The 15,307-nt window shown below is 38.7% G+C and overlaps 1 protein-coding gene across 1 annotated transcript in view; it reads left to right on the top strand.

Moving 5' to 3' along the window:
* The window catches only part of Lrrc3b (leucine rich repeat containing 3B), an 88,358-nt gene extending 73,734 nt beyond the window's left edge, over positions 1-14,624 (top strand). The window contains exon 2 of the mRNA XM_005387498.2: positions 13,386-14,624. Coding sequence (XP_005387555.1) covers positions 13,545-14,324 — 780 coding nt within the window. The 5' untranslated portion in view covers positions 13,386-13,544 and the 3' untranslated portion in view covers positions 14,325-14,624. The remainder of the gene's footprint in view (positions 1-13,385) is intronic.
* The last annotated feature ends 683 nt before the right edge of the window (positions 14,625-15,307 follow it).

Below are 15,307 nucleotides of genomic sequence, written 5' to 3' on the forward strand. Positions count from 1 at the left end.
TTGTTTGTTTCTCATTTCCTACTGTCTTTAAAATAAAAATTTAAAAAACGAGTTTACTTAAAGATTTATGGTGTGAAACCAGTTTCAAAACAGGAAACTCGGTCCCTAAACTGATAGAGATCTGGAACAAATAGCAAATAACAAAATAACATGCCATTTCGAGAAAAGTTTTGTTTCTGATTGGGCTATAGGAGATTCTAAGCGAAGAAGGGGGAGTGGGTTTGACTTTCCCAAACTTTGTAATCAGAGGTCAGCAGTGAGCTGGTCTGACCTTTGAAACTTAGCCTTTGTGTCTGCAGATTCTCCATATTCAAAAGTTACAGGTAAAAGAGATTAATAAACCAGCCTATGCTGAATGGAAACTGTTCTGGGGAGTATCTGGGACCGAGGCTCTGTCCTGCTTACTGAATTAAAAGATGACTTATAAGTACCTGAGGAAGAATAAATCTGACTTGAAGATCTGAGGAGTTTAGTAGAAAATATCCAGCAGACTGAGCATACTACTTCGATTCTGGGTCATTTTGTTTCACTGAAACAGTAGTCACTCATTCTGCTGTTTCGGTCTGAAAATAACTGTACCTTCATTCTTTCTTTGAAACTAAATAGAGAAATCAAAATATATAGTGTACAGGTATAAATTCCCTAGGATGAATATGATGACTATGTGTATCTAAAACTTCATTATATAGAAAATAAACTTCTACAAACTGTAAGCCAAAACTTAATTATATAAAAAAAGGAGTATGTTGTTGCTGAAGTCTTCTAATATGATTTACCTTTTCAACTTTTTCGTATGTTTTTTCATATATTTTTCAACTTTGTTCAACTTTTTCATGTATTTTTAAAAAATATATGAAAAGTAGCAGATAGTGGTGATGGTGGTGAGTGCTGCCCTGACAGCAGAAGAAGGTATTCATCAGCAGACTGTTGGGTGTATGTGTGATGTGAACTTTAAGCGTGTTTAGCAGTGAGGCTTGGTAAACGATGTGATTCTGAGCCAAGGCCTGGGTTGTGATAAGAAATCACCTGCAAGTAAGAATAAGCTTAGCACCTCTGAAGAACAAAGGAAGGCAACTTAGTTATTGTTGCGTAACAAATTACCTCAAACTTGCTGGCTTAAGACAGCATGCATTTATTTTCTTACATAGTCTGTGGGTCAAGATTTTATCACATTTTAAGATCTCTGCTTAAAATCAAGGCTGAATCGTCACTGCTCGGCAGTGTTCCTATCTCAACTTGAGGTTCTGTTTCAATTTCAATGGTTGGCAGGACTCAGATTTTTCTACTTATAGGACTACTTTGTCTTTTGCTGAATATTCAGAGTTGCTTTCACTTCCTAGCCTTGCCTTCAGGTCCTAGCCACATGACGCTCATAACATGATGGCTTGCCTCTTCAAAGACAGGAAGAGACTCTGTCCAGTCAGACAGTCTTATGTAATGTAATTATACAATGACTATTCACCGTAGTTGCTGTGTAAAATAACCAATCAATGGTGACTATGTCATTATATTTATAAGTTCTACTCACAGTCAAGAAGATATTATATAGGACACATGCACACCACTGCACAATTTTTACCTTGATGAGCCTCTTAGAATTCTGACTACCACAGGCAGTGAAACAACTCTTTAGTGGGTGAGGTACAAAATAAAGTAAAAGACTGTGTTAGTTACTTTTCTCATTGCTAAGACAAAATACCTGAAACCCAAAGTTAAAGAGGAAAGGTTTGTTTAGCTCACCATTTGTAGCAGTTTCAAGTCCCTAATGGGCTGGCTCTGAGGCAGGATGACCAGGCAGAGAAGCATTGAGGAGAGCAAACAGCTCATGGTGAGAAGACAACCAAGCAACAAGGGATGATCACACTCTTTCTATCCCTTATACCTTATCCAGGATACCTAGGACAGTAGCACTTACACTCTTAATCCTAGTGCCCTTGATCCTAGCATCACACTATGAATCAAGTCCAGCATCACATGCTTTTGATCCAGCCACCTGTGAAAAAGTCCCACCTATGACTGCATGAGGCTCTGAGGAGACATCAAGACACAAGCTATAACAGAAAGCAAAACAGAGGTCAGCTGATGTAGGATCTGTTCAGCTTTAATAGGGAGTCTGTATTTTATCAAGATCATAGTTGAAAGCTAATGGAGGGTTCCACCGTCCAACAGAAAATTTTAGATCTCACTTCTCTCGAGATCTAAAATCACAAACAGGTGGCTTAACATCCTAAGGTTTTAACTTGTGATTGCTCCCTTTTATGGTTGTTAAGATTGCATATCATGATGTATGTGTGACCAGAATAAAATGCTATTTTTATTCCCTTCACTGTTTCTTTAGTTTCTATTGCACTGATTGTCTTCCTCTAGTTTCTGAGTGAAAACATCATCCAAGTGTATAATCTTGTTCTTAGTTTAAGGTCATAGCTTGTTCCTCCATAAACTCAGTTAATTTAAACCAAAGTAAAAATTAAATATGATAATTTGTCTAGTCCAAAAGATTAACTAGCTGGGGATATAGCTCAGCAGCACAGCACCTGCCTGGCTAGCGCAAGGTCCTGAGTTCAACTCCTGATTCCAAAAAACCAAAAGATTAACTAAAACATTGAATTTTATATAATATTCAACTAATCTCTTCCTTTTGGTTCATGTTCAAAGAGAAAAGGGTAATGGTGGCCAGCTTGATCTCACCTCTCTGTCTTTTCATTGCCTGCAACCCCCAAGTCAGCATAATTCAGTGTCAGCTGCTCTGAGAGGGAGAATGAAATGGGAGGATTCATGATCCTTGGGCGTGGTGCTTCACTCCTGAAACTCTTTCACATCGCATTTTCCTGTGCATGGCTCCCTGACCTTGATAGTAAACCCATCAGATTTAGTTAGTTCTCCAAATCTAACCACCTGCCTCTTATGGCTTAAATCTACATGTCCCCCCAAAACCTCATGCAGTAATAGGTGAAATTTTTTTGGAAGATGGCTAGATCCCAGGTGTGTGATGCTGGGATTAATAGTGCTCCCTCCCTGAGTAGAATGGGTGGCACCACCTAAAGACCAGGTATCCTGGATGAAATATAAAGGCTGCTTTTGTTGTTGTAGCTGTGGTTTCACTATTTTGTTACCTTCTGCCTGTCAAGAACTGTTTCTCTTCTGCAATGACCCTCTGCCATGCTACCTGCCTTGGGGCCGGTCAACTGTAGACTGAAACTTCTACAAACTATAAGCCAAAATCAACTTTTCTTCTTTTAGTTTTGGATGTGGGGTACTTTGCCCGATGAGAAAAGTAACTAAGACAGATTTTTGGTATCAGAGAAGTGAGATCAATGCTGTGACTGTACTCGACCATGTGATTCAGGAGCCTTTGGAATTTGTGGGAAAAGTTGACATGATTTGGAGATGCTAGCTAAAGAAGTGACCCTGAAATACTTTAAGCTGTAACATGGAAGATTCTGGTCAGAGCTCAGAAAGCTAGAAGGCTGATAGAAATGCTGCCAGTAAAGGTTAGGCTCAGAAGAAGGGTGGAGATGGCTGTTGGACTCCAAACCATGTATGCTACACTTTAGTAGAAAATTTGTCTGCATTTTGCTCTTGTCCAGAGACTTTGCCTGAGACTGAGATTAAGTATGCCAGACTAATTAATTTGGTGGAAGAAATTTCAAGGCAGTCTAATGTTGAGGTGGTGGCATGGCTACTATTGGAGACTTTTAGCCAAATCTATATTGAGAATCAAGAGTAAAGAACCTAGAAGAATGATTGAAAACATTTTGGACTTAGCTGGAAAGGAAGCTCCAGTAAAGCTTTGGACCACAAAAATAGAGGATGTGAGAACTTGGTTGTTAAGAAAGAACAGGACAATAAAATGATGACCTGAGTACATCACAAGAATAGGCAGGATTTTACCCTCTGCAACCTCAAAATTGCAAAGGAGAAAGACTGGTTTGAGAAGAGGACCCCAAAGCCCCATGTTCCAGTGTGGTGGTGGCCTAAAGAATGTGTTTCTTCATATTTGGTTCATACCAAATATGATATGATACCAGTGTGGTGGTGGCCTAAAGAACGTGTTTCTTCATATTTGGTTCATACCAAATATGATACCACTTGGCAATCCAGGCACTCAACCCCTAAAGCCAAGGGAAAAGGAAGCCTCGCTACTGCTCCAGCTGCCAGCACACCTTGACATCATCCACTTGGTGCTACTTTTAGATACATGTAGAATGGAAGAGTTGTGCAGTCAAGAAGGTTTCCACCCAGATTTCAAAATAAGGCCTGGGAGGCCAAGCAGTGTGCCTCTGAGAGGACAGTGTGTGAAGCTTTGAGTGTGAAGGCAAAGGTGCAGTGGAGACCCCAAAATGTTGGAGATGCCAGGAATGTGGATCATCTGGTGGAAAGCTACAAGAAGGATGCAGGGCTAGTGCAAGAAAGAATTCATGAGAGCTGCAAATACCCACAATGGTGCCATAGAGGCAGAGCCACACAATCCCTTTGCAGTTCATATCTTGACACAAATTACACCAGATGCTTGACATGGAACTATGGATTTAATATTTTCCCTGCTGGGTTTTGATCTTGTTGTGTCTCATTTCTTTCTATTCCTTTTTTTGTACCTTCTGAAATGGAAGGAAATATCTATCTTGTGCCATTGTATATTGAACATGTTTCTTTTCATTTATACAGATACTTGCAGCTATGAGTTTACCTTAAATCTCAGAAGAGACTTTAGACTAGGATCATTCATCAGTGCTGAAACTATTAAGGCTGTGACAACATTTAGAGATCTAATAATGCGTTTTGCATAAAGGGATGTGCAAGAATCTTTGGAGGTGGGGGTTGAATGTCATGATTTGTGTCTAAATACCCCACTCTCCCAAGGCTTAGAGTCATAGGTGGGATTTTTTGGAGATGGCAGTATCTAGGGTGTGTGATGCTGGGATTAAGGGTACGATGTGGGAATTAAGGGTGCCTCTCCTTGAGTGTGGGTGGCACTACCCAAATAGCAGGTATCCAGGATGAAATATAAAGGCAGGCTTGGTTGCTGTTGCTGCTGCTTCACTGTTCTGCTGCCTTCTGCCTGAAAAGAACTGTTTCTCCTCTCTGATGCCCCTCTGCCATGCCACCTTGCTTTGGAGCCAGCCAACTATGGACAAAACCTCTATAAACTGCAAGTCAAAATAAATCTTTCCTCTTTTAATGTTGGGTATTGGGTATTGGGTATTTTGTCTCAGTATTGAGAAATGTAACTAATACACTGCCCATCTGTTTATTTTTGCTAATATCCCTCTGCCCTACCAAAGAATCCTATGAGACAGTGAGGATGCAAGATACTCTCCCTTTGTGGTCCACTTTCCCTTTGGAGACTGTATATGATGTATAGGAAATAGTTTCTCATCCCTTAGTGACAAACTCTTGGAGTGCAAACTCACTCCAAGATCAAAACATCTAATTCTACCTCCAAACAATAAGTGGCTGGGTTCTTGCTCTAGGAGATTCTATTCCCCCAGCTCCAAGGGTTTGGTAATAATTCTCTACATGGAAAAGTAATGAGATAGGCATCCATTGAACCTTTTATCTTTATAGTAGGCAAGATGAACATGTGCCAGCCAAGTATCATATGACAGTTTAACTCCTCATATTTATTCATTTAAGCAGGAACCTATCCAGAACTTCAGTTTTATAATTCTGTTAGATGGGTTCATTACTTAATAAATTTCTGACATGTACCAAATGCCAAATTAATGATAGCTGTTTTATTATGAAATGAGAATGGATTCTAATTTGTTTCAGTAAATGTCTGTTGCATTTTTACCATGGGAACTGTGAGAATATGAAAAGTGGTGAGATATTGACCTTGGCCTCCAGATCCTCGTAATAAGGTAGATGAACTGATGTTCTTAAGGTAAAATATGATAAGTAATAAAGCCAGGATATTAGAAAAAGGAGAGTTTGTAAATTTTAGGAGCTAGAATAGAAACTAAACAAACAGTGAAAGGAATAAAGAAGCTCTTTTCACAAGGGTGGCGCACACCTGTAATCCCAACACTCAGAAGGCTGAGGCAGGAGGATCATCGTGAGTTCAGTGCCAGCCTTAGGTACATGGTAAGTTCAGACAAGATAATATAGACACTGTCTCAAAAAATAAAAATAAAATAGAAGCTTTTTTGGAACAATTCTGGATCTATAACAAGATTATGTTTGTTTTAAATGTGAGGATTCTCTACTCCTCCGGTATATGCCAGTCTTTCTAGTTTATGTCACAACTATCATTATTAATGGCCACCTAAATGACCCATGGGCAAGACCTTCATAATTAGATTTGAAATGAGAAAAGCTATTCATGTCATACATATCTTCAGTTGAGATAACTTCTGATAACTTTAATATTTGTGGGATGCAGTGCCATGTGTTACCAGCTTCCTACCCATTTTTACTTACTGAACTTATTGGGATGACATGGATAAAGTGTTACTGTAATCTGACTTTAGGAGAATAAAAGCAGTGCAAGTCTGGACACAGGGAGCCCAGGCTTTTGTTCTCTTCCCGAACAAAAAGGTGATTTGAACCAGGGAAAGTGAAAAATAAACGGAAAAATAAATCAAGGGAGAGATCGGAGAGAGACTTAAAAAATAAAGCTTTCCAAGAAATCAGAAGAAAAGAACAGGTGGTTTACAGCAGAGGGAGGAGGTTGCTGGATGAAATTAAAAGATGAAAACTATGATTTTATTTGTAAGTATGCTCAGTTTGAGGCCCTGACTGCATCTTCATGTGTCAGGTGGCTGTGAATGGAAATGTAGAAATAAACTTCATGGCAGAACTCAGATGTGAATGGAAGAATGTACTACAAACATGATCCAAAAGAATAGCAATGGAGAAAACCACCTGTTCAATACATTCACTTGGATTATTTAGATCCCAACTCAATTTCCTTGATTGTTTTGGCCAGGAATTGCATGGATTAATAGGTTATACAATCTATACATACATTATAGAAATGCTAGTATTATAAACAAATCAGTCTGTATGTTCTCTAATCAATGGGGAATAATGCTAAATTTGCAAATGCTGTCTTAAAATTTCAATTACACAACTTTAAATTTGATAAACAAAACACCTAAATGAAAATAAGCAAAGGTTATTTATTCAGAGCTTTCTATACTGGGGAATTAGCCATGACCTCTTGATTTAAGCAAAGACTCAGATGAGCAAGGAAGTGTAGAAGCTTTTGAGTAGAATAAAGTGGCATTAGGTGTACCCCGACTGAAGGTCACGGGCATAAGGAAGTGGAGGCAGGCTAACTGGAAGCAGAGCATCCTCTATTACGGCTAGAGGTGTATGTTTTTCTGCTAGGTCCAACACTGGAAGCAGAGACAAAATTAGAGAAGCTGCCATCTATTGAGCAAGTTCTGGGTCATATGGTATTTGGGCTGTTGCCACAGAGGCTGTGGTTTGGCTCTGTGTACCTGTTATAACCTTTTGGGGTCAGTTTTCTATTTCTGTATGTTGTCCTTCTGTAAAATCAATGCTTCATCTTCAAATATGTTCTGCTGTTCAAAATTCATAATCTTGCCATCAGCTTTGTCCTGTAAATTGTCACTGTCCATTTCATATGCTGAACAGCTACTTTCTAGGCATTAAATTTGTCAGTTTTATTCAATCTGAGGCTTTATGTGTTATCGTTTAAATCATTATTATGAAATAAAATTTACCTTTATAACATAAGAATTTAAAATACTATAAAAGTGTCACCCACCCCATCCCCCAATTCCACTGCCCACTCAGAGTTTACCATTATTAAAGGTAAACTGATGTACCCTTTTGGAAATAATTATGTAAGTATATATATCTATATATCTATAATTGCATATTTAGCTCTTATTTTTAAAAAATCACTCACAAATGTGATTATACCATAAATACCCTTATATTTGAGATGGTTTGGAATCATCTTTGGATATCCCTACATCAACACAAGCTTGTCCTTAAATTTAAAAAAAAATTAATGAGTATAAAAGCCAGCGTTCCCATCAATGGAACAAAATATGTGACACACACAGCTTAAGTAGGAAGGCTTCTTTTGGCTCAAGGTTTCAGGGGCTTAGTCTGAGGCCAGCTGGCTGCAAGGCAGAAATGGCATGGTAAAAATGATGGAGGAAAGCTGTTCACCTCATGGCAATCAGGAGCTCAAGAGACAGAAGGACACAAGGCCAAGAATATACCTTTCCAGGTCACAACCCCCAGCGGCCCACTTCCTCCACCGAGGCCCCACCTCCTCACCGCATGCTCAGCTATGAGCTCATTAGTGGCTTTATTACTAAGTGGCTTTAATATGCAAGTGGCTTCATCCACTGATGAGCACAGCATCTCCCTGATCCACTCAACTTCCAAAAGCCCCCTTTGCACACATGCAACTGTAGGGGGAACAAATATTTGGAAATGCTTTGTTCTGCACATGTTTATTAAATATTCTTCCTAATTTTAAAAAAGATGACAGATAATTTAACGTAAGTTTATTTTACTGGCAGTGGGACAAGAATACTTTCATATGGTTTGTTCTGCATAATTGTGTACATTATGTATTCATCTATCTTTATGGTCTGTCCATTTTTCTACTGGATCAATTTTTTATTCCTCGTAAGTACCCTTCATATGCGTGTGCATGAATATATATTTATATCCTCCCTTTGTTTTGCCATCTGTCCTTTGCTTTTGTGTATGACCTTACTTTATTTTACCATATAGAAGTTTTAAAATTATTATTAAATGTTTGAATTTTTTCATTGGTTTGAATTTTGTGTTGTGAAATTAAAGTCTTTCTTGTTTTGTAAGCTTTTTTCTCTTTTTAATCGAATCTTCCTGTTTAGTAGCAGAGTTACATAAAATATAACTGGAAGATATTGGTTGCAAGGTATTTCTTTCTTAATTGGTATACTCAGTTATCTCAGAAGGATTAATAGCATTTTGGGGTTGGAACCCCTGAGTAACTCTGAGTATTCTTTAATGATGTGAAGAAAGAAATAGGAAACTACACAAAGTTGTTAGCCACTGAGAGAACTGTCTTCTTATTGAATAAACAGTCTGCTAGGTTCACTTTTTTTCTTCTTCCTGGAAACAGCATTTGACTGCTGCCACCCAATCTCAGCATTGATTGCTTTAGCATAGAAGTCTGAACCAAACAAAAACAAAGTTGCAGAACACAATTGTGAGCAACATGTGAGTCTGGGAACAAGATGCTCCTATGGGGCTGAGATATAGCTCAGCGGCACAACTCCTGCTTGGCAAGACTGAGGTCATGAGTTCAGTTCCTGGTACCATAAAAAAAAAAGATGATCCTTTGTTTAGGCCAGACTATATGTAAGCACAGTATTTAGAAATACCATGGCTCCCTGGTGGATGCATTTGAAGGAAAAAGTGGATATGGACAAGGTAGTCCAGTGAATGAACTGATAATTACAGAGAGAAAGTTAAGAGATATAAAAGATGTTATTCAACTTCATCTGTCCTTTTAGTGAATCTGGTTCCTTTTCAGAAGGTCTTTTTTTTTCCTTGGTTTTGTGGCTGGGAATTTAGCTCAGCGGTACAACGCCTGCCGGGCAAGTGCAAGATTGTGAGTTTGATCCCCAGTACCAGAAGAAAACCAAAAGAAAAAAACCAGGAGGTCTTATAGTGAGTGCTATTGTTGATTTGCCCTCACAGTGTGATCCTGGCCTTTCTTTATGTTTACCAATGCTTTCTGAAGTTAGTAGGAAGGCACTCTTTTCCCAGTAGCATAGCTTGTTTGCTTGTTTGTTTTTGTGTTCAAACTTGTTTCAAAACAGCAGAAACGAGTTTTTGGTGTCCAAGTTCCTATTTAGCATTCTCTGTTACATGATAACTAGTCCAAAGAATAGTCACTTTCTTTTTCCCTTTAAGGTTCATGTCCTCATGTCCTTGTTCAACAGCTGCTGTTGGTCACAAGCTGGTAATCTCTTTGGAAATTAGTTATTCAGCACTGTGTAGTGTAGAAGCTACTCTTTTATTGTCCTGTGTGAGTATAACTTTGATTCCACCTTCAACCTCCCTATCTGCCTCCTTACACATATGTCTTAATACATTAGTTCTGCTAAAGCAACTGTGGAACTTGGAAGTCCCAGATCAAGATTCCAAAATATTAGATGTGCAGTGAGGTCCCACTTCCTGATTCAAAGATGTCCATGTTTTCTTTGTGTTCCCATATAGCAAAAGGGGCAAGGAAGTTCTCAGAGAACTCTTTTATTACGTTACGAATCCCATTCTTCAGAGCTCTGCTCCAAAGGCCTAATGCCTCCTCAAGACCCTCCCTTTAAACACCCTCTTATTAGAGATCAGATTTCAATGTATGTTTATATGGGGGACATTAATATTTATATTATAGCAACACCCAAGGCCCATCCTACATCTCTTGTTGTTTATCCTGGCAGAGGGTGAAGGACAAGTCACAGTGTTCCAGCAATTTAGACAGTCATACAAGCTTTTATTCTCTTTTTATTAAACAGCGTACAGAGAGAAATAAAATATTACACTGGCAAAATCTTTCAATGGAAGAAATTCGTTGCACTCCTAATAAGATTCCCCAAATGATGTGACCTATCTGGGGCATAAGGACTTCCATCTCCAGACAGATTGCAATCTGATATTAAGAACTCAAGTTCATCAGTGATGGGATCATTATAAGGATTATTCTGGAGACACCATGACTGAGTCTAGGGAAGTCTACTTAGATAAAATTTTATTCTTCCTTCCGTCTTCCTGGAATTTATCCTTACTGTGCTTCCAAAATCCATCATGCTAATATGTAAAACTCATAGACATTTGATGAACTAATGTTTATCTTAGAAATATTATCTAAAATGATCACCATAAGGAAGAAAAAACACAGCTTTTCAATATTGCCCTGCTTCATTCATACAGTGCATATTTATTTAATCCTTATAATATGTGCCACACTATGGAAGGTGGTGGGGACACATCAGGGGTAACAATCATGACTAGTTGAGCTGTACTGGCCCTTACTACCTGCCTGGCACTGCACTGAGTGCTTTCTATGTGTTGTTTCACAGAATTCTGAAATGAACCTTGCAATTAGGTGCTTTTATAATCTCTATTCAAAGGTAAGGAAAAGGGTTTACAGAGGCTGGATAACTTGCCTAAGAGCATACTGCTAGAGGGATTAAAGCTAGTATTCAAACTTAGTGTACTTTCCGCTTCTAATCGCCTCCTTTCATATATAAATATCTGTCTACTGGGGATGTCTCAGAGGCTAGTATTTCTTAATTCTCTCCTTACATTAAAAAAGTCTGATACGTATGTGGCATATTTGACGATCTTCTGGGGAGGAAATATGTTGTTTATAGAACATAGAGAATCCTTTGGAAATTCAATATAAGTATGTCAAGAGGTATAATATAAGGCAGAAATGAGCCCAAGCCCTCATGGAGCATATTGTCTGAATTAGAGAATACTTTACATATAGAAAAACTCTTTTAAATAATCTCAGGAGAAAAGTGAAATGCCTACCTCTTAGCAGATTTTAGGCTAGTTGTACATACTCAGTTTAAGGAAGCTGGTGGGCTGACAAAGGCTCCTTATCATCTCTAATCAAATTCATCCTGTCCCTTGCATCCCTTTCCTGTCTTTGTCCTAGCATCTTTTGCCTTGTCCTTCTCTTTTCTTCTCTGAGTTCTCCTTTCCACACCTGTTTATTTTACCTCTCTCCCATCTTGACAATTAGTAGAATTCCCCAAATGCCATGCAATGGAGTTTGAAAGGAAATCATGGAGAAGAGCGACACTTCACTGCAAATGAAATGAGCTTTTGATGGATGGCTTGGTAAACCTAGCAGTTCTTTTTTAGCATTCTCTGGCATTTGAGGGACACAGGAATCCAAAAGCACATCCACTCCATTCTGCTGTTGTTAATCTCATTTTTCCCCATGATTAACAACCCAGTTCATTATGTTTTCAGCTCACATTAATCATCTCCTTTGCGAGTTTGGTAACATTTGGAGTCATTTCCCTCTGTATTTATCCATCTGGGATCTTTATAAAAGATAAGTTTTCAGAAAGTCATTTGGTGCTTATGCAGAAAGTGTTTTGATGCTCAGTGGTGAAAGAGAAATGAATGTTCTTAGATCAGAGAGGAAAACTGAAATCCAGTATAAATTCCCTTCACCAGACAGAGGATCCCTATCCCTGGCTCTCACCTTGGACCAAGATCCACAGTACAAGATTTTAGGCTACAACCAAACAGCATCAGAACCACCAAATGCAGTGGATGCTGGATCCTGACTATACTCATACAGCAGATGGGATCAGAAGAGAGCTGTGGGGGTAGTGGGAAGAGTTGTGAGATTAATGAGTCAGAACACTTTGGCTGGAGTCCTGTCTCTATACCTACAAGCTGTTTGACCTTGGGAAAATCATACAAACTCTATCCACTCATCTCTGTGAAATGGTCTCAAAGATGTATCTCTCTTCTCTATATCAGAAGGTAGTTTGAGGACTGACTATATTGTCATCTCTTAATGAGTTTTATAACCTTGCTTTTATCATCTATTTATTATTTCTGTGGTTCTTTCATATATAAATATCTGTCTATTGGGGATGTCTCAGAGGCTAGTATTTCTTAATTCTCTCCTCATATTCAAAAAGTCTTATAAGTATGTGTCATATTTGATGATCTTCTGGGGAGGAAATATGTTGTTTATAGAACATAGAGCATCGTTTAGAAATTCAGTTATAAATATCTCAAGAGGTATAATATAATCTCAGGAGGTGATAAAGTGAAGCAGCTCTTCTGGACTTTGTTGTCTGTCTTCCCCTAGCAACATTTTCTTGTGATGAGAATGCATTAGAATGCATTCACTTATTTCTTAAATCAAGTAAGATGTTTGTTTAGAGATAATAGTCCAAATTGAGCATCTATTCAAAAGCCATGACAGATACTCCTGGCTATGGTCATTAACCATGAAATATCGATATTATTGCTCATTGCTTCCCCAGTTCAGTGGTGTATTACATTAATGCATTTGTTGCTGTAAAGAGAGTGAAAGACATAATTAAATTTTATTTCTGTAAAATGTTGAAAGGTTCTAGGAGTTGTAGAGATGAGAGAAATTGGGTCTATTTGCTCTAATTTTGCACAGCTATAAACAAGGCAACAGAATTTGGGAATGTTGTCATTTTTGACAGTCTTCTTGGCCCTAGCACCTGGGATTTGGGCAGGAGATTCCCATTACACAGATAATTCCCAGTGGCATTAATGGAAATTATCTTCATAACTAACCTATCTGCCTGCGTAGAATGCCGGATGTGTGAGAACTCTTTTAATTACAATGAAGCTCCCACTGCAGAAGAACTAATTGCATCTGTTTCCCTTTTCTCTAGGTTCACAAGCAAAGACAGGACTGCTGAAGAAATGCATGTGTTAGCTGCAGCCTTTTGAGTCACAAACAAAGGAAATTCAGGTGTGGACAGAGCTGGAACCATTGCCACCCTTGTTGGAATAAATGAGGAATGGACTGGTGATTATGCTGACATTCCAGCATGAATCTGGTAGACCTGTGGTTAACCCGTTCCCTCTCCATGTGTCTCCTCCTACAAAGTTTTGTTCTTATGATACTGTGCTTTCATTCAGCCAGTATGTGTCCCAAGGGCTGTCTTTGTTCTTCCTCTGGGGGTTTAAACGTCACCTGTAGCAATGCAAATCTCAAGGAAATACCCAGAGATCTTCCTCCTGAAACAGTCTTGTTGTATCTGGACTCCAATCAGATTACATCTATCCCCAATGAGATTTTTAAGGACCTCCATCAACTGAGAGTTCTCAACCTCTCCAAAAACGGTATTGAGTTTATCGATGAGCACGCCTTCAAGGGAGTAGCTGAGACTTTGCAGACTCTAGACTTGTCCGACAACCGGATTCAAAGCGTGCACAAAAATGCCTTCAATAACCTGAAGGCTCGGGCCAGAATTGCCAATAACCCATGGCACTGTGACTGCACTCTACAGCAAGTTCTGAGGAGCATGGCATCCAATCATGAGACAGCCCACAATGTTATCTGTAAGACTTCTGTGTTGGATGAACATGCCGGGAGACCGTTCCTCAATGCTGCCAATGATGCTGACCTTTGTAACCTCCCTAAAAAAACTACTGATTATGCCATGCTGGTCACCATGTTTGGCTGGTTCACCATGGTGATCTCATATGTGGTATATTATGTCAGGCAAAATCAGGAGGATGCCCGGAGACACCTTGAGTACTTGAAATCCTTGCCAAGCAGGCAAAAGAAAGCAGATGAACCCGACGACATTAGCACTGTGGTATAATGTTTAAACTGACTGGCTTTGAAAGAAAGTAGTTTGCCATTGCAGTAGAATAAGTGGTTTACTTCTCCCATCCATTGTAAACATTGAAACCTTTGTATTTCAGTTTCTTTTGAATCACGCCACTGTTGAACTTTTAACATAACAAATAATTTTAGTTTAGGTGATCTACCCCCTTAACTATACCCCTGGTGGTATATTCCTGAGTAAGATACTATCAAAACGTTAGTTAGAACCATCTCACTATTTAATAATGAAATTTATTTTTTTAATTTAAAACCAAATAAAAGCTTAACTTTGAACCATGGAAAACAGAGTGACTTATTGGTCAAGAAAACAGTACAGTCATTGCATTACTTTAAAGGAAAACAGACTGCCCCGTGAACCTGAGGAGTATCATAATGAAAGATATGTTATTAAGCTTTATTGCACACTGGGGAACCATAGATGAATTATTGACCACTTTAAGTACCTTTCAGACTTTAAAATACTGAACCTTAGCAAACCTAGGTGACTACACAAGTGTGGCATCCTGCTGATATTGAAGTTGGAGAGCATTCTGTCGTGTGCTTTTTAAAAGCAGGTTTTTTCAGCCATAAAGACCACATGTTTGTTGAGATTTTAATCTGTGCAAGACACAGGGAAAAACACAAAGGTGGCACATATTCAGTCCTCAAGGTTACTTTATGGTGGACAGGGGTTTGTAACAAATACAGACTTAGCTATGTTAGAAGGGAAGGCCTTAATAATCATGTAGCATCAACTATGTGAAAGCACTGTAAGGCATTTTGAAACTGTTATTATCTCTAAACCTCAAGTGCAAGAGGAGATGGCGACCAATACCCCATTTGCATAACAGAAACTACAAGTGAAAGTGATTCAATGACTTGCCAGGTAGAAAGCATTTAAAACATGAATTTGAGCCAGCTCTGTCTCCAAAGACTGAGGTTTTGTCATTATACTCCTATTGAATTGGTTTATGGAGG

Source organism: Chinchilla lanigera, unplaced genomic scaffold, assembly GCF_000276665.1.
Source record: "Chinchilla lanigera isolate Chin_1 unplaced genomic scaffold, ChiLan1.0 scaffold00029, whole genome shotgun sequence".
In the NCBI taxonomy this organism is placed as follows: Eukaryota; Metazoa; Chordata; class Mammalia; order Rodentia; family Chinchillidae; genus Chinchilla; species Chinchilla lanigera.